Here is a 27,047-nt window from a genome sequence, read left to right as displayed (position 1 = left end):
ATGTAAGGTCCTTTCTAAGAAGCATATGCAGCAATTTTTACCTCAATATATGGTTCTGTTACTATGTCTGCACTGCATATGAAGACACTAAGAGCTTCCTAAGGATCATTTATCACAACACACTCTACTACTACTACTACTACTACTACTACTACTACTACTACTACTACTACTACTACTACTACTACTGTAGCCCACTTATTTTGAATCAAGCTGTAGCACTAGCACAGTCTAAGGATTTATTTTTAAATGACATAATGTCTTGCCTTGAGTGGGTGACCAGGTCACAATCCTCCCACAGCAGTGGCTGGTTAGATTGCTTTAAATTAACAGGCACTGCTAACAATTACTTGAAAACAGATAGTCCTATTAGAAAAAAATGGTGATCCAAATTCCACCATTTTTTTTCCCCAACAAAATTGCTAAGGTTTTATTGATCTATTTATCCAACATTATTGTTAGCTGTACCTCTTTGCTCTTAACATAAATAAGAAAACTGGAAAATAAGCCAACTCCACTTACAAAACAGTACAAAACAAAGACTGAGCATTGATGTCAATGACTGAATTTTTTCCACATAATTCAAAACTACAGACTGGAAATTTGGATTTCATATGCAGCAGCAGGTTTGATATAATTTATCTTTGTGGGTAAACTGTTCAGCTGTTTATTTTTGAGGAGAAAGAAGAAAAAAACAAACTAGCACAACCCCCCACCCTAATCTCCAATGCTCTAATCACACAAAATAAATACTCTAAAACCTAACAACATTAGATAGCCATGCCTAAAGCTTCTCCCTTAGGAAAGCTATTTTCAGTTCTCTTGCTACATGGGACCAGCTTGCTGCCAAGAGCATGTGTTCTTGGATGGGGCTGCAATTCTTGAGGATGGATAAAGCCTCCTCAGCTGGAAAAACCTGGCTGTAGAAGGAACTAGAGAAGAAACATTGAGTGCTGCCCATCCTTGTTCTGAAATGTTCTCAAGTTCTTCTTCTCCTGTTTTTTTCCTGTGTTTGTTTTTGTTTTCTTGTTTTTTACTCTAACTGGAATGAGACTTATTTCATACCAAGAGCAGAAGAGGAGCCAAGGACTCCCTCAAGCTGACTTACAGACTAGACAATTTCCAGTACTTTTTGTGGAAATAGCACAAATACCAGAATGGAGGAGAACATAACATAACAGGAGCTGCCCTTATTCTCTACTACATTTCTATTACTCCTGCTCAATAACTGAGTTTTCATCTGGGCATAATGTTTTTAAACTCTAGCTTAAGGTTGGCAGACAAACAAAACAACCACAGAAAAGTAGGACTTTTGAGGCCCTTACTCTTCATGGTGTTCTTTTAAAAAATGGCTGTGTAGTATTTGTCTCAATCAACTAGTTTTGACCATGTTCCTCCAGAAAGCTTGTGTCAGATGCAATAATTAGTACAAGAGTGACTAGACCCAACCAGAACTACTTTGACTATTTTGCACACACTGAGACAGAGTGCAGAATTAGCCATGCCCGTGGCCGCCTTCTCTCCAGGGTACGGCTTCATGCAACCTGTGTGCTGCCATCAGGTAGTGCCTGCACACAGCAACCCAGCTGGACTCTGTGAGCACAAGTGAGAGACACCTTTGCTGTTGAAGTCTTGGTTCTTCATTTCAGGACACCAATTGTAGGAGCATCTGAGAAGTAACAGCTTAGAAAAACTGAAGGTGAAGAAAGACCTTCAAGGAATCTGTTCCAGAGCTTTGTTCATCCTTATTGGCCTTCTCTGCACTTTCCAGTTCTGCTCTGTGTCTTTGGTGTGGGGAGGAATGGAGCTGTGAAAAGCAATGAGCTGACCTTCCTGGGGACGCCCTGTCACAACAGCAAAACCCCATCTCTGAGTCATAACATTTAGAGTGCATGAATTTATGTGCCATGTTAGGGTTGTATTTTGCCTACAAGCATCATTTGGCATTTATCTACACCAAGCATTGCTTGCTAATGATTTATAACCCAAGCATTTGCCTTGTAAGGACTTTCTGCAGCCCCTTAGCTAGTCCTTTATGGTTTAGTGGGGCATCGAAATACTTCTTGTTTTGCAAACTTCAGCATTTGCCTCGTCTGTTGAGTTGTTTATGAATGCACGGAAAAGAACAGGTCCCCACACAAATATCACCTCAGCTCACTGACTCCTTCTCTCTGTTATCTAGTTGTCTGTCAGTTCAAGTACTGCCTCCCCTGTACCTCTAACTTTTCCCAACACAAAAGTGAATGGTGTCACTCCTATTAATGGTCACTTTACAAGTATCTACTGTTTTGTGTCTGTACACAAATGACAATTCAAGATGAAAAAAAAACTCCAATCAATTGCAATGAATCTACAATATTTCATACACTTTCCTGAATTGATGTACTCCCCACTCAGCTTTGCTGATTTGGCACACTGTGCTTACTGCTTTTAGGGAATAGCTGAGTCCTGGTTTCAGCTGGGGTAGAGCAAGCTTTGTTCCTAGAAGCTGGTACAGCGCTCTGTTTTGCATTCTCTATGAAAATCACACTGGTGACACAGTGATGTTTCAGTTGTCGTTCAGTAGTGCTTATCCTATGTCATGGACATTTCAGACAGGAGGCCCAAAAAATGTAATTTCTGGGGCTTTTAAAGTTTTCTGAGCAGTTTTATTCACTCATTCTGCATGAAATGTTAAATTAAACTAGCAGTCTCAGAAAATAACAGAAAAAGAAGAGACTAATTCATAAGGAAGACTGAATCCTGACTTGGGCAGCAATTGTGATCCAAATCTGTCCTGGAAGCAGGATGTATTTTAAAGTAGTAAAGTAAAGTAATGTATTTCCATACTACTTCATCTTTGAGGATGAAAGATGGATTTCAGTTTCAGCAGCTTTCAAAACACACCACTCTAAATACACCAAAAGTAATTAAATAAAAAAAAAAGAGAAAACATACAAATAGATAAAAGTCCCTTACAGCAAGAAACCTCCCACAACAGTGAACTGAAATGCTCAATATATATTTCTGCTTCCTCTAAAGAGATTTCATTTTCTGTATTTTGTGTTTTATGAACAGCGAACTATTTTAAGCTTCTAAATTGCTGTATGATTCACACTGATAAGAGCCAGCAGAACACATTTGAACTTTGCACACATCTATCTCTTCTTGTTTTTAATGGTTTAGAACAGCCCTAACACAGGTTAAGCAGCTTAAAAGCTGGAACACGGGAAACCTTTGGGCTACGCTCAATATGATTAAAGTTCTCAGTAATGGATGAAAAGAAAAAGAAGAACACACAAGACACTACAACAACAACAACAAAAAATTCTATACAACTGTTTTGCAAACACTTAAAATAGAAGAATTTTGTTGATCTAAAAACAACTAAGTACAGTTTTACTCACTTATTAAAAATACTTTTAGTACAAATATTTCTTAATTTTTCAAAAGATACTTCAGCTAAAGGATAAAATATCGCATCTGTAATATGTCCCTATGTAGTACATTTCATGCTTTAAAGTAACCCATACCCCTAAGAATCCATTTTCTCCAGTAAGGCACTTCACAAAATTAAAGAAAAATGAAGTAAATTAGAAACTCCTGTTCTGCTTATGGTTCTACGACTACAACTATAACATGACAAACACCTGTTATTGCATTTCAAAGAATTGAAAGCAGAGATTTATCTACTTGGAAATCTATAAAGATATTTTAAGTGGCCCAAGTAACAGAAATACAAAATATTATGGTAACTCATCAAAAATACAGATAGCAGTTAGATAAGTAACCTTGAGGGTGGAAAAACAAAAGTATTCTTCTTTTACAACTTCAATATTGATATTTTACTAAAAAAGGTTCTTTCCAAGATCATGAAATCTTTTGTAGCTTGAACAGGTTTGTGTCTCATTTATGCAATTCAGTTTAACTAATTCGTAAAATATCCTTAAGATCATTTAAAAACAGGGGAACTTTTATAAAATATGTTTTAAATTCACATTATTTTTGTAAGGTCTTTTCTTCATTAGTAAATTACTCAAGTCTAGGAAAAGGAGGTAATGAGCATCAGGTGGCCTACATGCAGAGGTGTTTAGCTTGGTACTCTCACTTTCAATATTATAGAATCAATTTGGTTGGAAAAGATCTCTGTGATCAAGTCCAACCTGTGACTGAAAACCACCTTGTCAACCAGACCATGGCAGTGAGTGTCACTTCCAGTCCTAAACACCTCCTGCGATGGGGATACCACCATGTACCTGGGGAGCCCATCCCAATGTTCAGTCATCCCTTTTGTGAAAAAAATCTTCCCAATGTCCAACATAAACCTAACCTAGCACAGCTTGAGGCCATGAGCTCTCTTCCTGTCACCGGTTGCTGGAGCAGAGACCAACCCCACCTGGCCACAGCCTCCTTCCAGGCAGTTCTGCAGAGTGGTAAGGTCACACCGGAGCCTCCTTTCCTCCAGGATAAACACCTCCAGCTCCCTCAGCTGCTCCTCACAGGACTTTTCATCCCCAGCTGACCCTTCACCAGCTCTGCCACCCTTCTCTGGACCCACTCCAGCACCTCAATGTCCTACTGGAAGTCTATACTCTCAGTATGTACTTCATTATAGCTAAAATTTTTGTGAGTTCTCCCACAGTTAAAGCAAAATTGTCATTTAAGGAAATGCAAGCATAGCAATAGTGTGACAATTAGAGGTAAATCACATCTCAAAATCCCACTAAGTTTATCTAGTCACCTGAAGTGCCAGAATAAATCATAATCATAAAAAAATAAATCCACCATAATAAAATTAAATTCATAGCATGTGTAGTATCTATTTCTTCAGACTTTAAAAAACCTTTCAAAACAAAAAAATGAGGAAATCAGGGGAACAACTTAATAAATTGTACAAAGTCACAGTTAGGGGATCATTAAGGCTCATGCTCCTGTGACAGCTGTGGCTTATCCTGTATTTACGGAAAAGAGCTGCTGGTGACTAAAGGTGCTCACACACCAACATGAAAGTGCTAGACAGGAACAAGTGCTAGCCTGCTGTGTCAAATGATGCTATAATTAACACTTATATTAATCTAGTCAGTATTTGGGTATGCAGAAGAAACTGGCAGGTTAGACTGTTTTGAAGGCAGGGAGGGAGCCAAGCATTGCACTCTACGGCTGGTGTTTCTTTCGTCTCAATAAATGGTGCCAAATTCACAGTCCAAAGAAAATGTGTAGTTCAGCCAGCGACAATGAAGCCTTTTCCACAACATTTCATCAATATGTTTGAATCTGCTTCACACAGATCTGCTCTGAAAGGACAATGGTACAGTGAGAGAAGTCCCTGTTTCTTGAGCCTAGTGATTGCTAGCTTAGCAATTAGTGCTTGCTACTAGCCTAGCAAGTAGCTAGCAAGTACCTTGTATTCAGTAGCAGACCTAAAAAAGCTTTCAAAAACCAAGCAGCTTCAAAGTAAGTCAAATTTTACCTATCAACAAGTACATCTAGAATTGCTTGTCCAAGTACCTTCCACAAGCACTTGCTGGTTAGCAGGAACCGTGTGCCAGTGACATTGCCTTCTCCTGTCCAGCAGACACCTCAGTCACTACCTGCCACCAAGGATGGCTAGGTCACTTCCAATTTCTCCAAATTTCAGTCATCTGAGCTGGGATTCTCCAAATCAAGTGCACATCTCACAGTGCAAGTATTTTAGAAAACTTCACACAGGACAATACAGTCTGAGTACAAGAAAAGGGTAAAATAGGTTTATAATTCAAAACACCATATTTTCTTCTTTGAAAAGCTCCAGTATTTGCATTTTTATGTTTGCACAATATTTCATTCTGTGGGGAGAAGGGCTGCAGGGTCACGGTGCCAACAATTAAAGTGAAAATTTCCTAAGACTGGCTGTGCCTTTCATCAGCTCTGAGCACACCAATGAACTGAAGGAAGACCACAGGGTACTCTGGGCATGTCAGCACTGGAGCAGCCCCATAAGACAGAGTGTTCCAGGGCTGGTTGATGCTTCCAGAATCTTTAACATGAAAGGCAACCTTTCATAATTCAGCTTGACCATGCTAGACCAGGGAAGAAACATATATACACACTAATCTGCGTATGCTGACCCACAGATGGAATGAACACAAGATCCATTCAGATATAAAAGCGTGGGTGGCCATTTCAGAGTTTCCCATGGCAACAATTAGTTATGGGCCCACATTAGCGTTAGACCTTTCCTGTTGGAAGAAAAGCATAGTTTCTGCAAGTATGTAGATTTACTCAGAAAAAAAAAACAAAAAACCATGCGCTGGAGGACACTTCAGCTCTTTCTGTGCTCCTGGGTGATGTCCCTTACCTCCTGACAAGCGTACAGACACCTTTCCCTGCCTTGGTGGAGGAGGGAACCTGCCCGCTTCATGAGCGCTGGAGGAGGAGATACAATTTTCTATCACTTTGTTCTGTACAATAAATACAATGCTGTTGACAGAGGGTATTGCACAACCTCAGCAATTTCATTCACCATAATATCTGATAAACTCAAACAGATTAAGAAGTTTATCCTTAAAGTGCCTTTTCACTTTTCAGCTAGGGAGCCAGGACACAGATATTAATCAATTTTCCAAGGACACAGAGGAATTTCTATGGCACAGCCAGATGCTGAAAGCTTGTTTCAGACCAGTGTCATTATTATAGAACTATTAGTCTTGCTGGAGTCACAGGAATTTTGCTTTCTTTAGGACAAGTAAATGGCTTTGGAAGCTCACCATTTCTGTCAACACACCTCAGCCTTATCTGGAGATCTCAGATTATTGCCACTGATTTGCCTTTCTGCTGAGACCAGTGACAGGTATGTCTGTCAGTGACAATTCAGGTAAATGTTTCCCTCCAGGAAACAAAAACAATATAAATTGTAATTTCACACCAATCAGGTGAGAACCACCCACAAAAATAACAAAAATCCCTAACTAACTCCCCAGCTCACTCATGCCTTAGCACTGAAATAAACACTTGAGAACTCAGGACAGTCTGAAACTCCTAGGGACATATCTACTCTGTACCATTTCAAATATGGATTAAATTTTATTCCTTATCTAGTACTTAATTAGACTTGCCCTGATTAAAAGGAAGGAAGATTCATTTTAATGTATTTTTTTAAAAAAATAATGTCTTTCTAACATGCTGCATTTAAGTGCTACAGTGCATTACCACCAGGAAATGCTGTATGTTATACCAGTCATGGCAGCTTCTCTCCAGTAACAATATGATGGATTCAGAACTTTTCTAAAAGTAATTTTTTAGAAGACTACAGCAGCTTTTCATAAACTACAATTGAGTGCATGATGGTATTCCCACAGCAATTAGTACAACATACAGGGGCCAGTCCTCTTTAGATCAAGGACTCCCACCAGTATAAGCCATATACTATTTTAATCAGGTCCCACTTGCGATCTTAAACAGGGTTAAGAGCCACACACTAAGGCTAATACTCTGTTTCCTTTAGGAATAGCTATGACCTTGGGAAAAACAATGCTATGTCTAGAAAGCCAGTGCTTATATATAGGTATCTTGGGACTACTGGAACTGTTAATTGTATTTCACACATCTTTGCAAGTTGCTGAGATGTGAAACCCATAAAGTGAAAAGCATTGACATGGTCATAATTCATGTTTCCTGAGAAATTTCCAGGGGGTATAATAGAATTAAATAGCACGGCCTTAACTGTTGACACTTCTCTAAAACAGAAGAAAACATAGCCTTATTCTCTTAAGAAAAAATGCCCTTTTTGGCTTAAAAAATTGGAACAAAAAATAAGTTGAATTCCAGTGGTAACATGCTGTCACAACTGAAAAACAGCATTTAACAACAATTTACAATCAAGTCTTCTGTTATAATGCTGGGCAACGGAGACAAAATGCTAACTCTGATAGATACAATCCTTTCAGCTCTTCTTGTAACTAAAGCTGCTACCCAAGACAATTAGCATGAAAAACTGTTGTAGTAAAATATCAGCACTGCTGCACTGAGGGGATAAGATAACATGTGAGACTGGGAGCTCTGCAAGGAGAATATAGTTATTTTCAGATGGTCAGGGCTTCTGGAAAGAAACCCTCACCTCCTGCAGAACACCAACTGGAAGCTGTCATTCACTTATCTCAACAAAACATTCACAAGCTTGTACCACATGCAAACGTGCCAGATCCTGTAACGCATGTTCCTCCTGGTAAAAAACAAATGTTTCTTGATTCAGGGAGGATAAAAGGACATAACAGAGAAAAATCTACTTTAAACTATGAACACCATTCACAGCCTTGAAAAGTACATAATATCAGCTGCATGTTTTGGGTCACCACAAGAAATTCTGATGGCTTTGTCTCTGTTACTGGTCTTAACATTATACCTCTGTCAGAAGGGTTCTTGCAATATTATTACAAGTATTTTTTGTAGACAATGATTTAACTCTGCTTAACTGGCTTGACCAAGAATGGGAGATTAAACACAGTCAGCTGTGACAGCTGGACAGCCTGAAAAGCTTCCAGTGCATCCCTCCTAGAGATAAGTCTTGCCCTCTACATCTATAAAGTATGGCATGATCCAGCCAGGATTTTGACTGAGTTCTGAAGGTCTCTAGGTGTGCTGAAAGGCATGTGACAAGAGTACAAGGAGATACTTTGGGTTTTTCTGATAAACTTCTACAGTTTCCTACTGTGTCATAGCTATGAAATCAGAAAGGAAGGATAATAAATTATTGATCTCACATCTATTTCACTACTTTTGGAGTTGCCCTAGATGCTTCTCTTTTTACTGCAAAGTGGCTTAACAAATCTTTACAGCATGAAGGCTGAGTTCTGGAGCCAGGTGGAGATATCCTTGAGTAACGGGGCAATTTTAGACAGGACAGTTACAGTCAAAGCTGATTCAACAAGTTAGCAAGACCAAACACCCTCTATAAATCCTCTGAAGAATACACTGGAGAATGACACAGTTCACTAGAAAGTAAATTACGTTGTTTATGTATACATGCCAGCATCTCTGACATTCTTCCCCAGTGTTCTATACCTCCCTTTTAATAAACCACCCATATTTCCTTTGCCCTGTGAGATAAATGGGCTTAAATAAGTGGTGGAGAATAATCAGACCAGCGACTTACACTTCCAAACACCTCACTGGGATGAACCCCAAATATCACATAGACTTATGACAGAAAATACTGTGTGTTGTACTCCAACCTCAACCATTTCTGGTGCAGGAGCTCTCTAAAAGAGACACCAAGAACTTGAAAAGGCATTTCTTTTCCTTGCCAAACCATGAACCACTAATAATTTCCATTCCGTTAATAATTACTTTTAACTGCCAGAAAAACACTTCACTGCAAGTAAAGATCAACCCAGGATATACACAAGGATTAAAACAGATGGTTTGAATTAAAACCTATACAGTATTAAAACAGTAAGTTTAGTTGACATCAGCATTTTTACTGAAGTAATTACATTGACTACTAGCTACTTGATCACTAACAGCAAACAATAAATAGATCATGTTAACATTTATAGTTATTACCTAAATTTGCTTCCTTAACACTTGCAGTTTTCCTGTTAAAAGTAAATTATCACATTATTCTTTGTTCAGTGTTTCAGCTACGAGGAGACCAGACACATATTCAACGGGCATAATGACATTATTTTATTTGTACAAATTTTTTGTTGAATATTTACTATTTATTAAATACTCTCTGTTTTTCCTGTTATATAGGAGGCATAGGTAGCAAACACAAAGTGTATCTTAAAAGCAACATGATGCACATGGTGTTTGCCTGCCAGGCATGTAATTGGTCTTGTTATTTTGTCTTTACAAAGGGCAATACACAGAAAGGTTCTAGTAGATAGGGATTCAAGAGTAAATTTTTGATCCAAGTCAGTTTTCAATTTGCTTCTGAAGTTTCTGCATCAGCCCTAAAGCCAAGACTACACATTTCTAGGGGAGTAATAAATAAACAAAATCCCAGACCAAATAAAAAATAAACATATTTCCTTTCAGCATGTTTCTCCAAATATGCTCAGGGTACAATGTGGGATAGCCCACAGAAGACACACTTGCTGGTCTGGGTGACTCTGTGGCGTTTCCCTGGGCAGCCCCATTCCAGCAGTGCCCAGTGTTTGTGCACAGGGCTGCAGGGCTCCAGCAGCTCCCCTTGCATCCTTCTCCCTCATTCCCTCAGCGCCTCCCAGACCCGGACTGCTTTCCAGCCGGTCCTGCCACACCGGAACAGACCTGGATTTAATTCTTCCCTGCACAAGGGTAGACAGGAGATACCCTTGGATGTGGGAGCATATTTTTCTTTTTTACCCCGCTTTTGATTAATTCTTCAATCCATACAAGTCCTTCCATTTTATCCCTGGTGTTTCTTCAAGGAACTGTTGCTTACAGTGCTATATCAAGGGCTCAAAAAAAATCCAAAATGGCAGGGAGCGAACAACTGTCTGTCTCCCTGACCAACTTCATGAGAATGAATCACAGAACTGAATTGGTATTTTGCCTGGCTCTTTAGACACTCCACCAACTTTATCAGCATACATTATGGCTTTTCTTTTTTTACCCCTTTGCACCAAATGACTTAGTAGAAGACATATAAGCACCTGTAAAAAAACAACCCAATACTTCTAAGAAAGAAAATCTTCACTGCATTATGCAGGAAGAATTTAAAATCCCCAGCAGAGTCACAATCTGTTAGATGTGCTGAATAAAACTGTCCATTGCTCTTACTATTTGATTATGCTTCAACAAAAGGCGAGAATAGCAAGCAAAGTAGAGAAACCTCCATCTTGTTAAGTAGCAGGACTTGTTCCAGGTTCAGAAGCTAGAGAGAGGTCTCATAGTTTGCAGCTCTGCCTCTCACTTACTACATCACTCTTCCATAGTTCATGGGCACCTCTCCAGTAGTTCAGAAGGGAAACATTATGCCAGGTTCTTTTGTTTTCCAAGGGGAACCTTGCCAGAAACTTGTTCTGGAGGGTCACACCACAGCCAAGCTCCCCAACAGTATCTCATCCCCAAGAATCACCTGGGTACCAGTTCAGTGTGCCAGAGTGTAACAAGGAAGACTGGGGCAGTTGCCAGGGTTGGAAACAGGGGTGTCTCTGGAGCCCAAGTGACCAAAAATTCCTCAAGGCTGGAATGAGGCACACTTCAGATGGTGGGTCCAGTTCCAGAACTACCCAGCTGTGCTGAAAGCTCTGCTGCAACCCTGAGAATCATCTGATTCTGCTGCAGGTCAATGCGAAGCTTTCAGGGTCACTCTGTGTGCCTCAGGAATGGCATCTTGGGAACTCCTGCTCTAGAATGTTTCTTGTTCACTTTGGATCCCTTGGAATGGTTGAGGGGGAACACCCAGTTGTGTCAAAATATTGCTGAGGTGCACACAATACTCCCTGATTTATAGAAACCAGATCTGTTCAATTGCAGCTCTCCAAATTCCAGTCACACTTTTACTCAGTTTCCAGTACAATCCCTGCTGTCACAGCATGGATAAGGAACGTGCAAAATAGCAAAGAGTCTCCTGGTTGTAAAAATCTCTGGTGTTTTAAATCAGGCAGTGCAAGTTACTGCACAATAGCTGCACCATTGTTTAAATAAATTGAAAAAGTCACCCCTATTCAGGAGCATTTCATTACATACTATGAATATGCAGCAACTAAAGGTTCTTTTTCCTGTTAGAGATGGATGGTATTGAAAGAAATTTTCTCTGTGTGTACTTTACTGTATGGAACGATTCATTCAGTCGGGTGGAATGACTACTCATGTAGTATGTTTTTATAATACACACTAGTGTTTATTTGCTAGAGCTACTTTTCTTTCCCCTGCTGCAAAGTTAATTAACTGCATTGATTTGGCTAGTGCAGTATACACGGTTTCTCTAGTTCACATTAAATACACAACTACATTTAAAATACTAAGCGGAGTTAAAGATTGTAACCAGGAACTTTCTCACTTGTTAGCCTCTTAGAAAGTGGTAACAAACTGCTGTGCAAGGTTTTGCATAATTTCCATCACCTGATCTTCCTCCACAAATACAAAAGCTTCACTCCGTTTGTGGGCAAAAAGTTTGTGTTTCAAATTGGCCTCACTCCTCTGAAAGCAAGTGGCCACCACCAGTCAGTGGTTCTGGATGCAGCTCTGTCCTGGTAGCAGAGGAGCAGTTCTGGCTCACAGGAGAACCAGGGCGCATGTTGGTAGCTAGTCTGCAGTCTGTAAGTCTGCTTGGGAGAGCAAAGCCCTGCTGGGATCACAAGCTTTGCCACTGGGAAGGAGAAAGACTGACCTCTCCTTCTGACCACACCACGCACTAACCACTGATGAGTTGCTAATTCTTGCAAGTTGCCTCAAAACACAGCAATCGGAGGACAGCAAATTGGCAAGTCTGTGTTAAATAGAGAAGAAAATATGATAGCAACAAAAGAGCAATGAAGGAAATACACACAATAGGAGGAATATTAAGGATGACAGAGATAACTGGATGGGGAAACTTTGGCATGTACTGTCTTTTACAGGGTATCTGATTGAAGCTGATTGTCCATGAAGTGTTTTTGGCCGGCTTGCGGGTGAAGATATTCAAAGCCTTGAAAATCTTCAGTAAATGCTGGAGTCACAGATGTGGTTTGGAAGACAGGACAAAGGAGACAAGTTTCTGCATCTCAGGTTAGCATTTAAACCATTGGATCTACTCAGATGTAAGTCTAAATACAGACATTTCAGGGCACAATTTCAGGCTTCAAATACCTTAAAATGCTTTTGATTTTCTGAGTTTTCTTATAAAATATAGCCCCATCTGCAATTAATTTTCAGCATGTGTTTTTCACATTTAGAAATCCCAAATAGTTTTCTGTAAAAGACACGCAATGTGAAATCCTTTCTTCCCCATGAGATACTGTCACACAGGCCCAGACAAATGGTTTACCTGAAATATATACTACTGGGTAGGAAGCAAGAGTGGTAAAAGTAACTCAGAAGTGCACTTCCTCGGCCTTCCCTTGGATTTTTCTGCTAGTCATCAAAGCTATCCTTAATCCCAATGGAAAGTGAAGATGGAAATACTATTTTTTTCTCTGCCAAAATGAATCTTCTCTTCAGCTGAAATGGCTTAGCCAGATCGCAGTGGTATAACTTATGCTTCTCTGTGCCAAGGTTTCTGATTCTGGCTCTTGGAATGTGTCTGTAGCAATTTCTTCTACATAACGGAACACACTTCTTGCTTGGAAACACTTAAAATAGGCAAATAGGGCAACTATTCTAAAAGCTTTGTTTTCAGGTGGAAGTTTTAAACCTGCCTTCTCAACAGTTCTTCCCCCATCCACATCCACCAGGATTCATCACACCGATCACAGTTTTCAGTTTATCAGGTTTTCCTGCCAGCTCTGCTTGGACTTATGCTCCATATTTAGCTGCATTTAACTGAGAAAACAGGCAAAATAGAGAAAGGCCATAGGAAAGATGAACCAAACTAAAAGAATCAAGAAGAGAAAATGACCACTGTGAACAAATGACTACTAACTGTATTATGTACTATTTACCAAGAGAAGGCAAGAATGTTTGCAGCTCAAGCTAAGGAAGATTCTGTCCTTTTGTCCCTTCCTAACAAGATGAGGATTTTAATATACGCAAATATATCTAGTCTTTGTGATTATGAAAGAAGTTATTAAAAAAACCCCAACAAATACTTGAGAAATGTTTTGTTACTGACTGCATCCATAAAATTTGAGTTCATCTAAATCACAAAACATGTTTACGGACAAGACCATTTTTCTGAATCGTTTGGTACCTCCTGACTCCATGAACTGAAGGACAAATTTCCCTGTCCTAGAAGAGAATATGCTGCCATTCAAAGTCACCTTTGTGTTTAATTTAATTCTAATAATTTCTTCACATGTCACAAAAGCCTTCAGACAACATGTGTCTGCCAGCAAGATCCCACATGCTTTCCCAACAGTCCAGTGAGAAGACCCCTCACCTTGACAGTAGCAGAAAACCTACAGTGTCTGGTTGAGTAGCTATGACACTACCCAGAAGAAAGCAAGCAGAATTATGCACATTGAAACAAGTCAGCTGCAAAGATGAGGCTCAGTTCAAAATAAGAACACCTAAAGTTAGCTCCCTTTATGCCCCATAGGGCAAAATATAGTTGCCTAAACATCTGTAGCTATCTCAGACTGCCCAGGATACTCTGCTTGCCTTCCAGCTTCAGCTTAAAAGGCACAGGTATGCTATCTACAAGTTTTATGCACACTTTGTGAGTATCTAGAGATATCTCTGTGATGAATCTTAGCCTTAGGTGTCCAAGCTCCCAATAGTAAATAGAGAGTTAGGCAAAACAGGCCCTGGCACACAGAGTAGCTGATAGAGTTGACTTAATTACCTGAAAATACATGTTAATTATGTATCAGATACCTGGGTATAAGGTTTTAAAGAGAGCTCTGTAAGCTTTTGACCATCCCAGGAAGATGCAGATGTCCTGCAGGTCCACTGGTATCACTGGGAGCCCTGCACAGAAATCTTGGCTGCTCAGGCATGTCTTTATGACTCTGAAGTCGTATGCATGGGTTATGGATTCAATCTCTAGTTCTGCAACTGGAACACTGATACCCAGTGCACACATATAGTTAGATGGTTTATCATCAATGTGTAATGCACACAAAACATCCAAGTACAACAACAGACACCAGTAAAACAAAAGGACATCCAGATGGAAATAAAAATTGGACTGTATTTGTTTCAGAAAGGAAAATAACTAAGTCTATTTCTTAAATAAAAGTTAGGAAAATAGACTATTTGAGCATAGCAGGTTCATAAAATAATTTTAAAAGCTGTGATGGAAAAAGAAAAATATTTTTTTAAAATCAAATTAGACAAAATGAATTATAATATAAGGCTTGTTGCTCTTAAAATTGTCATTGTACAATCAGTTCACTCAAAATTATTTTTCTTGTGCAGCAATTAAAGATTAATGCCTTTCCAAAGCTGTTTCAGAGGATAAATTAACATAACTGTAATAGTCTGGAATTAACTTTGTCCTAGCATAAAAATATGGTAAAAGACATTTCTCATTTTTTTCACTGGGAAGAAATTCATTTTGGAGCTGCTTGAGCTTATGTATTGTTTTATTAACTGGGACTAGTTCCCAGTTTATTTCTCTATGTCCTTATTTGACTTACACTCATCAGACGTAGAGAAAGAACAAGCAAACAGTATCACAACTTTCATTTCGCTTCCTAAACATATTTCAGTCTGTGTCTGGAGCAATCCCCCTCAACTGCTCTGATGTCAGCAGGTACAGTAAACCAAAGTACTTGGTGAATTCTGGATATAGTTTTGAAACACTAGTTACGTTAATGCAAAATCTCAAATACAAACTGTGTATTTGCTTGCAATTATATATTTTTATATCTGAACTACAATTAATACTGCACAGATATACATCTGCTTATGAGGCAGTACTCTTTCTTGTTTATGTATCTAATTAACTAAATTAAACTAAAATGTCAAAATCACACAATTACCCATCTTCAAAGCAACCTAGAAGCCTAATTCTGCTGAAAAAAAGTCTTAATCAGCTGTGAAAACGGCCCTTGTGCTTTCCAGTCCTGAAGGCAGAAAACCCATTTACCTATGGTAATTATGCACCTATTAGAAATTACCTTCCTGTTATTGCAGCCTTTACTTTCTTTCCTTGTCACTGTACATTAGGCAGCTCACGGGAATGGACAGCACGAGGGTCAGCAACCCTGGTGAAAGGCTGGAAGTGCCAGACCTGCTCAGCCCTGAATTACAGTCAAAGGCCTGGAGCAGTGGACACACCTGGTCACTTCGAGCATCACCCTCTCAGAGACAGTGGGAACCTCTCTCACTTTAAGCTAGCTGCAGTCTCAGTTTAGGGAGCTGGAAGCCAGCTTCTTTGCAAGAGGACAGCATGAAAAACAAGCTAAATCAATAGAAAGCCTCCAGCGGAAGTGGATACCAGCCTGGAGACAGGAAACAGGTGACTAAATGTCCAATATCTGGTCTCAAATGCTATGCGGTTGCCTAGCCAACTGCTGGCTTCACATCCTTGATCCTGCCAGAAGGAAACTTTTATGGGATTTCACTCTATCTTGGGTGGATCTGACCCCATGGCACAAAGCCAACTCCAAGCACTCTTGTAAAGCTGAACTTGCACTTTGTTTACTTTCAAGACATGTAGGTATCCCATGTGCAAGTCTATATTACACTGGTTCAGTACTGGGCTTTGGTACAAGACTACAAAACATATGTAATTTTTATCTCTTCTGCTGCCAGAAAAAATAAAACTACTGAAGTGAATTTTTTAGGGAATCATGACACCATAGATCCAGTCACCAGGCAACATATCAGATATGGTACAAGTATAGAGCACATTTAATGAACTTTTTACAAAGGTCTCAGCAAGACTGTGCTGGGCAGAGCACTGTAAGATTGTCAGGATTCACGACCTGAGTGGGGCTGGATCCTCATGAGAACTTTGGTAGATATGAGCATATTCACATGGGAGAAAAAAACTCAAACATGTAATAAACAGATTTTGTCTAATACTCTGTCCTAAATCACAAAAGAACAGCAAATGGATATTCTTTCATACTCAAAGAATTTCATACTCAGTATTTGTTATCTCAAATACTGCTGCTCAATTTATACTTCCTTCTCTGACATTCTCACTGTGCATGCGCCCAAAGAATTAGAAGCAATTAAATCAATGGCAATCACTAAAAAAAAGCAATTCCCTTCACACACACAATCTTTATTAGCACAACAAATCAGAACATAAATATTTAGTACTGTGTCTTGTATTTAAGCACAGAAACAACCAAAATATTCTTAATTTTTTGGTTCTGAAGGTAATCACTTCGAAATTACTATTTCATCAACATTGACAAAGTCACACAAAGACGATGCTATGGTCAAGTTTTATTTATAACAATGATTTTTACTGCACTTAAGACATCTGGACCATAGCTCATCTGCCAAGGGTCATATAACCCTCATGTGCTCTTAAAACTCAAGAGAGAAATCAGTTGGTCCAGTAGACTGCCCTGGGGATTATTTTTGACTGTTGAATGAGTCTACTGTAAAATGCAGACATAGCGGGGGAAAGGATGAAGTCCGGACACACTAATTTTTGTTCTACTGACCTTTCTGTGGTCGCAATGAACAGGAGCTGGTGCATGTGTATATGTTTGGTAAATGTTAAAGAAAAAGTCTTAACTAGCAGCCTTACAGATTCTCTTTAGCACAGAGGACAAGCATTTGAGCCACGTGCATAGAAGTAAATAAACAGACACTTGCATTTTCTGTATCCAAACCTGTTTGTTAATAAACAGAATGAACTTTAAAGAAGAATTGTCTGAGAACTGATCACCTGAGTTTTAATTATTTCCTATTTTAGCTTAAGGTCTCCATTAACATCCAAGTAACACCTCATAGGCCTCTCCAGTGCTTCAATGTATACAAGACACCTAGAAATTCAAAGTATGCAACTCCAAGAAAATACAGAACTGTATCAAGATAAAGAGCTATGGCTATACCTTTAAAATGTGAGCCATTTATGACTACAGGCAACTATGTCATCGCCTTTAGGCTTACTACCATACTTTAAAACTAGCACTAGAAAGGCTGATGTTACATGGCTTGCAAGTCTATAGATGTTTAATTTGCAGTCAGTAAAACTAAAGTATGGACCTAAAGAAAAAAAAAATTGAGATGTCAGAAAATTTCACTGAAAATTATATCACTTCATTTAGAGTTAGCTGTGGACGCTGTTTTCATCCCACTTTAATAAAATTTTCTGACAAACTGCCTTTTCTGACTTGCTCTGCTAAGTCAGGAGGGGCACCTGTTTACAGAGCTGCAGCTGCTCTGTAGCTTTGCAAGAAGGAGTGACATGTCTGCATAAAATTAATTATTATGGAAAACTGTTACTGCTGTCTGTTCTGAAAACCAGAACAGCACAGAGCTGACCAGGTTGAGCTGCACTTCTTTAGTTAATTAGATCATAGCAAGCATAAGCAGATCAATCTGACACAACATGCAAGTCCCATTGAAGTTCGGGCGTTTTGTTAAATGAGTTAAACACCAGTACCAGCTGGCTGGTTAAGGGTACATGTTCTTTTGAAATCCCATAATCTCCACCCAAGAATTACTAAGTTTATTTCTTATGAAACTTGTTCCTACTAGCCTGAGATTCAAAGCATACAGTCTTCAAATGCTTATCCTGTATGTCCAAATACTTAGTCCTATACTTACACTAAGTCCTACACTTAAGATATTAATATACTGAACTTAAAATATTAATATGCTAGAAGACTTGTTAGGGAAAAAAACCGAACTAATCCCATACAATTCCGGCATTCTTTCAATTTCATCTTGCTTACACATCAAAAACTGTCTTTGAAATTCACCTTCATTTCTCAACGTGTCCCAACCTCACCCACTATGTTTACAAAAAGATTAACTGATGCATTTGTCACATTAGGTACCTGGGTTACTGCAATCAAGAAAGTTGCACAATCACTGAAAATTCAATATAAAAATATGATTTAAATAAAGCTACATATTTATACATCTACACACATAAAGGCGTGGAAAGGCTTCATAAAACTTACCATCACCTGCAGAATGTGAGTCATTTGCACAGATCAGTGCCAAAGTAAACAGCAGATGCCGAAGATCCATACTCCTAACTCTGTAATACGAAAAGACAATAAGAGAGTTTCTTTACAAGCAAAAATATCACTAATCTGATACAACATTTAAGCTATTATCCAGTTTTATTAAATTTTTGATTGGATTTAAACCAGAAGTACATTTAGTTTATTGTTCATTGCCTCATAAAACAATACATCATCTTGCAGTCTGGAACAGATAGTAAATACTGTATTTACAAGAGAAGTAGCTTATGTGTTTCTAGTCCATTAAATACAGAGGAAGGAAAAATAAGTATTGTCAATTGATAGACTACATCTGCAAATGACTTTAAAACTTCCAAGAATGCAAACACAATCCCAGCATAAACCAGCAAGGCTTTACAACTTCCCCCAAAAAAGCACGCTCCTTGTTTTCCTTAATTCACTTGTGCCACATACGTACACACATCGTAGAACCCCATCACACAATCCTGTTTTGAGGCTCTACTTTGCTCTTGCCATTATCACCAGCATCTGGTAACAATGGTGAAGGGCAGCAGCTGCTCTGTGCTGGACTTGCAGATTGTGCAGACACCTGCACAAGATGGCATCTTGCTCCCAAAAACCTCCTGAGGTGTCCATAGGAAGTATGGGGAAAACATCCGTACCATGGGGAAAACATCCATACCATGGATTATAACGTGACCATTTATAGCCATGGAGATTACCAGAGACCTTCAAAACTAAAGCTACAACATACATGCTAAAATGAGCATGGATGTTTAAACAAGTCAGGCAGCATTTTTTTTGCTCTGTGGCATCAAACTAGCACCATACACTAACACTTCTCTCAGAGAGACAGCAGAGACAGAATAGCTCATCTGACTGTAAATTGGTAGGACAGATTGATTCTACACTGGATGTTTTCATTTAGAGATTTTATTTCTTTCTTCTTTATTTATTTCTTTCTAATCTCCTTTCTAATAGGAGATTAAAGGACAAGTGTCCAAAGCCAACTAATGAGTAACAATCTCGACGTAGGTGTTAGTTATCAAGTAACAATGCTATCAAATCTGGGTGTTAAAAACTAGTCAGTTGCTTAGTACAGTTATCAAAGTTTGAATAAGGTTAAAGACCATAAAACACAAGAATGTAGAGTATGTAAAACTATAGTAATGCTGAATTTAAAAGGTAATTTCCTCAATTTTCTTACACTAAGAGAGCAGATGGAATCACAGTACAGAAAAAACCCAGAACTATTACCATCTCCATGAGCTGGCATTTACTCCAACTGCTCTAGACTAGCAGAACCTAAGCCAGACCTGCAAAGGTAAGCCAGGAAATGCTCCCCACCTCACACACATCAGGACAAGGATGCCCAGCAGCACCACTCAGACAAGCTTGGGCCAGCTTGAGTGGGCATGGGACTACTACACCAAGAGAAGAGCTATAGGAGCTCTTTGGACTGCCCAAGCACCTGCAGGACTTTTTTCTGGCCAGGCAGACATGGGTCACACCAAAGGGGGGCACGGAGGGAGGGATGGATGGAGGAGGGGGGAAGAAAGGAGGAAAAGAGGAAAGGAAGAGAGGAAGAAAGGACGAAAGAGAAGTGCTTTAGCGAGGATTTGGGGCAGTGTAGGAGTGAGACAACTTGGGGAGCAGGACCAGGAGAAGTGACAACTGCAGCTGTTGGAATGCACAGAGCTGGGACAAAGCTAATAAAGCAAACCATAGGCCAACAGTTCCTCCTAAATCTCAGTAGAGGAGCTACACTGCCACAGTACAAGGCTCATCTGAGATCAGCTAAATTTTCAGGTAGCTCAATTGGTCCTCCTGCTTCATCTGTACTCTTGTTTACAGGATTCTTACTATCTGTTATTAATAAATCTACTACAAAAATGTGCCTCTGTGTTCGTCAATTCTTCTCCTATTACACAACGTATACCCATCAGTCTCTTCTCCCACTCTGCTCTTCCGCTTTCTCCCTAAAGTTTGACTTCCTCTTTCACAGGCCTGAGAACAACGTCACTTTATTTACAACTCTCCTTTCCCAGTACCCAGGCATGACATGCTGCCTTCCTATTCCCACTTTCCTGTTCTCCCACATCCATCATCCTCTGCTGATCTTCCAACTACTTTTTTTCCAAGTCTTTCTACTTCTTCCTGCCTAGTAACAGCCACAAGAGAAGGCCAAATCCTCATAGGAGTCCTCCTGTGAGAACAAATGTGATCAGAATCCACCATTCACTTTTCAACACTGTTTCACTTTTCATAACCACACCAAACAACTCTGGTAGGACCAGGGTTGGTCCCCACATGCAGCTGTCACAGCATGACTATCCCCTCCATCCCTGGACACCTGACTGGTAGCCATTTCAGTCTCCTTCCAAGAAGAGTCTGGAAGGTTTAGAAGCTGAAGCACTAACCCAGGAGGCCTGGAAACACATTGCAGATGTCAACAAACACACTGCACTTCAGTAAGGCCTTGTTATCCTCTTCCAGTACTGCTGTTCCCTCCTGCAGTGCTTGTTTACATACCTGCAACACAATGAACTCCATCAGGAGATTGTTCTAGTCAAAATTAATCCATAAACCATTATTGTAATGAACCTGCTTGCAGACCTGTTTTATCAGGACTCCCCAAAGACACAGCCCATGAGCAGAGCTGGGGCATTACAGGCATGGGAGTGAGCAGTCAAGTGGAGGAGAGGGCACAGCCACCCTCCAGCAGTAGCTATTACTTGTTTAAGAGCAATTCTACAATTATTGAGAAGTGCCCTGCTCAGGCACAGACCTTGACAAAAACAACCATCACTCTGAAACAGGGCACAGGATTAACTTGTGCTCCTAAACATCAGAAATGAACAAAATTGCTGCTTCATCCCTTGCCCTTCTGTTAGTAAAACACAGTATAGAAACAAATTATGTTTCTTCAGTGGACTCTCACAAATTCCAGAATCTCAGCAAGACAAAACACTGTCTTGGCTTTGCCTAAAACCACATGGGATATCCCACTGAGTTATCCATTCAGACAAGTTGTGTCAGTGAATAATATCCAACTAGTACACTCTGAACATACCCAATATGGACAGGACTGAGCTCAACACAGTAACTGCTCTGAAAATATGGATGCATGATGCTCCACCCTTTGTGCAAGAGCCTCTGTAAAAGGCCAAGCTGTTCTATCTCCTTGGAGCTGCAACTCAGAGCCCTTGGGATAGGGCTTGTACTCAAGGCCTCACCCAGGCAAATGGAGCTCTGCACAGGGTGTGAAGCAGCAGGGACGTGACCTCTGCATCCAGCACAAACACCATAAGCTCGGCTGGGCTGCAGTTATGACAGCCACTTCTAGCAGTATTTGAGATGAAGTGAGAGCTACATTGCCATGGCTCCAGGCTCATGGGAGAAAATCTGGTGGAAAGCAGGAACTGCCCCATCACAATACCACTTTTGGTGGTACAGAATAAAAATTCTGAGAGAAGGGTCCTCTGAGTTACCACCTGCATCACCATCAGACAATTACTGCTTGCAGAAAGTTCTTGAAGATCTGTTCCATAATGACCCACTGCCCTTGCTCTAAGCATTCTTGAGAGCTTGCTGTCAATAGGAGCAGTACTGTCCAGACGCTTCTCTGCTAACCAAGCAAGAGACAGCTTCTCTGCAGGCATTAGGACAAAACTGACCTTTTACAATCCAGTAGTATTTACCTCCCAACACCTACCCTATGTGCCTATGAAAGACAAATGGCACTAATAAAGTGCCTCTTATTCAACAGAAAAAAAACCCAAACCTTAAAGTTTCTGAAACATACTATTCTAAAGAATTATATTCTATGTCTTACCCAACTCCAGCAGCCTGCAAGAATGAACAGAGTTAAAATCAGGAAAAAAAAAATTACAGCAGCTGACTGTCCTCAAGCCAGCTGAAACTTGACCACAGAAACATTTGGCTAGAGGTCAGCTCAGGCTAATTACTTCAGTACAGAAAGAGAGCCAGGAGTTATAAAAAGGATAAAAAAAATATCTTGGCCCTTTTCTATAGCAATGTTGGAGTAAGGTCAATCACAAGTGAATTTAAACACAACATCTCTCCAGTGGGATATGAACAGAGTCAGCATAAACAAGCGAAACTGGGCTAAGAATCTCCCTGAGAAAAGAAACAGTTTAGTCACAGCACACTGAGTTGTTTCCATCTGCTCTGGTCAGGTAAAAATGTTAACACTCAAAGTAAACCAGAAGGAGACCTGCTTATAAGAAAAACTTGCTTGAACTGCGATCTTGACCTTTACATAGTTTTTGAACCTGAAAGAACCAGAAGGAAAAGGGGGGACAAGGACATTGAACTGTACCTATTATGGCACTTCTGTTTTTGCCATGACCATTAATTCAGGGTACTCCAAATATGACAGTTTCTCCCCAGTAACCCCCTCCCGTTTAGCACTGCTTGCAACAGCAGCATCTCTGCAGCTAGCACAGAGCAAAAAGCAGCCTCTCTGCTGCAAACCAAACCACGAAATTACTGAGTGAAGATTAATCTGAAGAGTTTTCCATACACTGCTGTTTCATCATTCCATTAGATCAGAAAGAGGCAATAGCACAAGAGTATGCCATGCATGAGAATATACACCAGCAGATCCACCACCAAATAAGAACAAGTGTTGAGAAGGGAACATAACTCCAGGCTCCCCAGATCTGAATCTTCTTTATTGCAACTACCAAATATGTATGCATGTACCTATGCAGAATTTTTCTGGGTGAAAGGCCTTTGTTATTCAGAGTGTGAACATTTCTTAAAAGTTATTTCAGGGCATGACCAGTGACACCAAGAGGTAATCTTTCTGTGCTTGCCTAAAAACATTCCCATCACTTTGGCTGATAGTGCATAGCTGAAATCACTTTGCCTGCATACCCTCATTCCCCTGAGTGCCAACAGGATGGAGTCATGCTGCAACTGAAATTAGTTTTAGCCCTTCCGATCAACACAGTCTAAAACTGCAATGGACTTAAAGCCTTCTTCCCTTGCTTGCTGATGTTACGGCTTGATTAAGTCATCAGCAGCCCTTGGACGAGTGCCTGCTTTTACACAGCCCTCATCAGGGCTCTATACTCAGCCACAGTAAGAAACAGAGATAACAAATTGTCTCAGCTGATATGAGGAACACACCACTCACCTATTGCATACTGTTATCCTGGATACAAAAAGATCAACGAATGATACCACAGAAGCAGAAGTTACGTATTCCAAATTAAAAAACCAACCAAACAAAAACCTCATAAATGGTACATTTCACTTAAAAAAAAGTCAAAATCTTAACAAAAAAAGAAACATAAAGTTGCACTTACTATACATGTTTTTATGCAAATTTGAGGACTATAAAAAAGTACACTATAAATACAAACTACACCTATGGAACAGAAGCAACTCTATTAATTAGGTCTTTATGTCAGCTAAATAATTTATAGTGATTTCAAGTGTTAAAATGTTAAAATTGCAAATAGAATCTACTGAATTAATTTCTCACTTTGAATTTAAAAAATATTTTTCCCTATACAAACTTATGATTTTGGAATAGAGAAGTATATTAAATTTTAATTTCAACACACAGTTTATTTCTCTCTCTACTGTAAGAGACACCTTTAATGCTTTTAGTGGGCTTCTTTTTTCTATGGATCAATGTGTCTATTAATTACTTTGATTTAAACTTGTAACAGGCCAAATAATTATCAGTTCTTTGATATGGTTAAGGAGCCCTTCAGTGAATCCACATTTGGACATTTCTCTGGGGTTGTACTGAAAGCTCTTTAAAGTCATTCTACAAAAGCTTGGCTAATAACTCTAAGGATAGCTGTGGCAAATGAAGTATCACTTCTTTATTTACAATAAAATGTGCTGTACTTTGACAGCAGTAACCTAATGGACTAGGTACACAGAAGGAGGATCTCAGCTCTTAGACTAGTAGATCTCTCCATCAGAAAACAGTTCCTAAAAAGAGGATTGCAGTTATAGTCTTAAGTTACTGTCTACTACATAGATAGAAAAAATTGAACTTGGAAAAGACTCAATTGCTCTGTTTGCCTTTCAGCTCCCCAAACCGATCAAAGCAGTGAAATAAATGCATTTCAGATGAAAGTGCAAACGTTTAGCTGCATAACATGCAGATGGGAATTCCTGAGCAGATACTCAGCTTTACATATAATTGCATCATTAAGGAAGATTCAGGCCTATTTGTGAGAATGGTAAATTTTTCAGGCTAAAAACACTTTCTCAACTATAAGTACTAATTCTTCCAAAGCTTCTCGGTTTGGTGGGGTTTTTTTTGGTTTTTTGGGGGTTTTTTTAGTTATTATTAGTTATTTAGGTATTATTCATATTATTAGTATTTATTTAGTTATTATTACATAGCAGTCATCCAAAAGACAAAATTCTGCTCTTTGCTTTGTTATTTGTGCAATGAATTGCAAAGAAAAGTGCTAGAAGCAAATGTATATTCCAGTCTGTTTGAAGAAATACAATGCATCCAATTTAATGTCCAATATCATGTTAAGAAAGCAAAGAGAAATATCTAAGTCTGTATCTATTACACCCCTAGTAATCTGTACTAAAAAAAAAAAGTGATTTTACTCAATAGCCTTTCACTGAGATAATTATTCACACCTTACATAAAGAGATTAAACGGTATTTCCAGCTCTGTAAAAAAATCCCAAACCACAAAGCAAAAGCTCTTCATTGCCTTGCTGGCATTGAAGTTCAAATCCCATCAGGACTACAGCAGTGTGGACCCAATCCAGCAAAGCAGTAAAAAACATCTGATTTTAAGCAGGCAAGATTATACATTTAACATGAGAACATGGCTAAGTAATTCTCCTGGCATGGTGAGAGAGCTTAGCACCTCACAGAAATTAGGGAAAAATAATGAAGCACAGGAAACATGGTGCAAAGCAACCTGTGTGACACCACTGTGAGTTTAGGCTGGAACATGAGGGAAAACAGACAAGATTATTTTATGCTTGATAACAAATTACCATTTTATATGTGCTGTTGGATCATTACACAGCAGGTCAGTTCCACTGTTCAGTCAGGACAATCTCTGCAACGTTTCTGCTGTGTGCCAGGAGAAAGCCAGTATCTGCATTATTGCTCAAATTAAAAAAATACTACCTGGTACTTGGGCAAATATATTCAGTTAGGTTTCAGCACATATCATAAATAAATCCACATCTGATCTCTTGGAGCTCTTCTATAACATGAAAACCCTGCTCCCCCTGATTTCCTTATATTGCTCTTTGAAGTCTGCAAGGCAGGTTTGAGTTCAAGGTGATTGGAAGAAATTGAGAATGCTTTGTTCAAAAATGTTTGGCTGTAATCCAATTCTATTTCACTCGAGATCACTAAGAGTTTCATTATTTTGGAACAGTTTGGTAATAGCCAGTCATTTTTGCTCAAAGAGCAATTTCAGGAAATCAGAGCTAGCAGGCTTTTAATTTTAAATAGTACTTATTTAAAAAAAAAAAAATTCTACTAGGAAAAAAAATCCTCAAGAAGTTGTAAAATTTAAGTTCAAGGCTTGATATTTAGCCTAAACTAACAGAATTACTTAACAGATCATTACCATGGGACAAATTAATTATACGGTTTAATCCCACGCTAAATTATTAGTGTGCTCCTAATCAGATTAAAGACTACATAACAGAGCCTGTATGGCATTTAGGAAGTCATTAACTTAAATAGCACTGTAAGTGAAAGCTAGTGAATGACAGACAAAGCATTTCTGAGTGCATTTCTGCATGACCACTCAGGACTCCAAGCACTCACATACTTACTATCAGTTGGTCTGCAGGAAAAGAATCTTCCTGACAGAAGGTTTAACAGTAATCACTGCATTTTAATTTACTGCACTTTTGTATGTCTTGCAGCTCATGCAAGTTTAAGATGTGACGTATATTCATATATTTTGAGTCTGTAATATGCAGACTGAAGCCAACTTTAAATTTCAGTTAAAGTGATTCAGATTTAACATACAAGCACACCTATTTAATGCAACTGTTTTTCCCAATAACTGCAAGCAAAATTTAAAAATGTTTAAGAAGTTCTGTTTTAATAAGAAACAGTATGACTGTTGGTGGACCAAAAAGTAGGCTACTGCATTCAACAACTGCTTAAACTACTTCATATCAACACATAGAGAGATTTGGAGCTAGATCCTTAATTGTGAAGATCAGCAAAAAGTTGAAATAAGTGCTGAATGAAACGAGCAAGTGGAGAAGATCATTCAGTATTTTTTAATGCTGTGCTGCCAAAACAAGTTTTCATGAGGTAAGAACTAGCTTGTAAAGAAAAGATGATCTCTGTTCAAACCTTTCATAAAATTCTTTAAAAGTCTGTTAACTTCTGTCTCCACCTGTG

At 39.1% G+C, this 27,047-nt stretch overlaps 1 protein-coding gene across 4 annotated transcripts in view; it reads right to left on the bottom strand.

Annotated features, from left to right (window-relative positions):
* The window catches only part of GHR (growth hormone receptor), a 177,160-nt gene that overhangs the window by 43,807 nt on the left and 106,306 nt on the right, over nucleotides 1-27,047 (bottom strand). For all 4 annotated transcript variants that reach the window (XM_064736068.1, XM_064736071.1, XM_064736069.1 and 1 more), the window contains one exon: nucleotides 18,624-18,703. In XM_064736068.1, the coding sequence (XP_064592138.1) occupies nucleotides 18,624-18,693 (70 nt within the window). In that variant the 5' untranslated portion in view covers nucleotides 18,694-18,703. The remainder of the gene's footprint in view (nucleotides 1-18,623; nucleotides 18,704-27,047) is intronic.

This window comes from Zonotrichia leucophrys, chromosome Z (assembly GCF_028769735.1).
Source record: "Zonotrichia leucophrys gambelii isolate GWCS_2022_RI chromosome Z, RI_Zleu_2.0, whole genome shotgun sequence".
NCBI classification, from domain to species: domain Eukaryota; kingdom Metazoa; phylum Chordata; class Aves; order Passeriformes; family Passerellidae; genus Zonotrichia; species Zonotrichia leucophrys.
The sequence above is the reverse complement of the archived record's forward strand: the minus strand, read 5'-3'. Positions and strand labels throughout refer to the sequence as shown.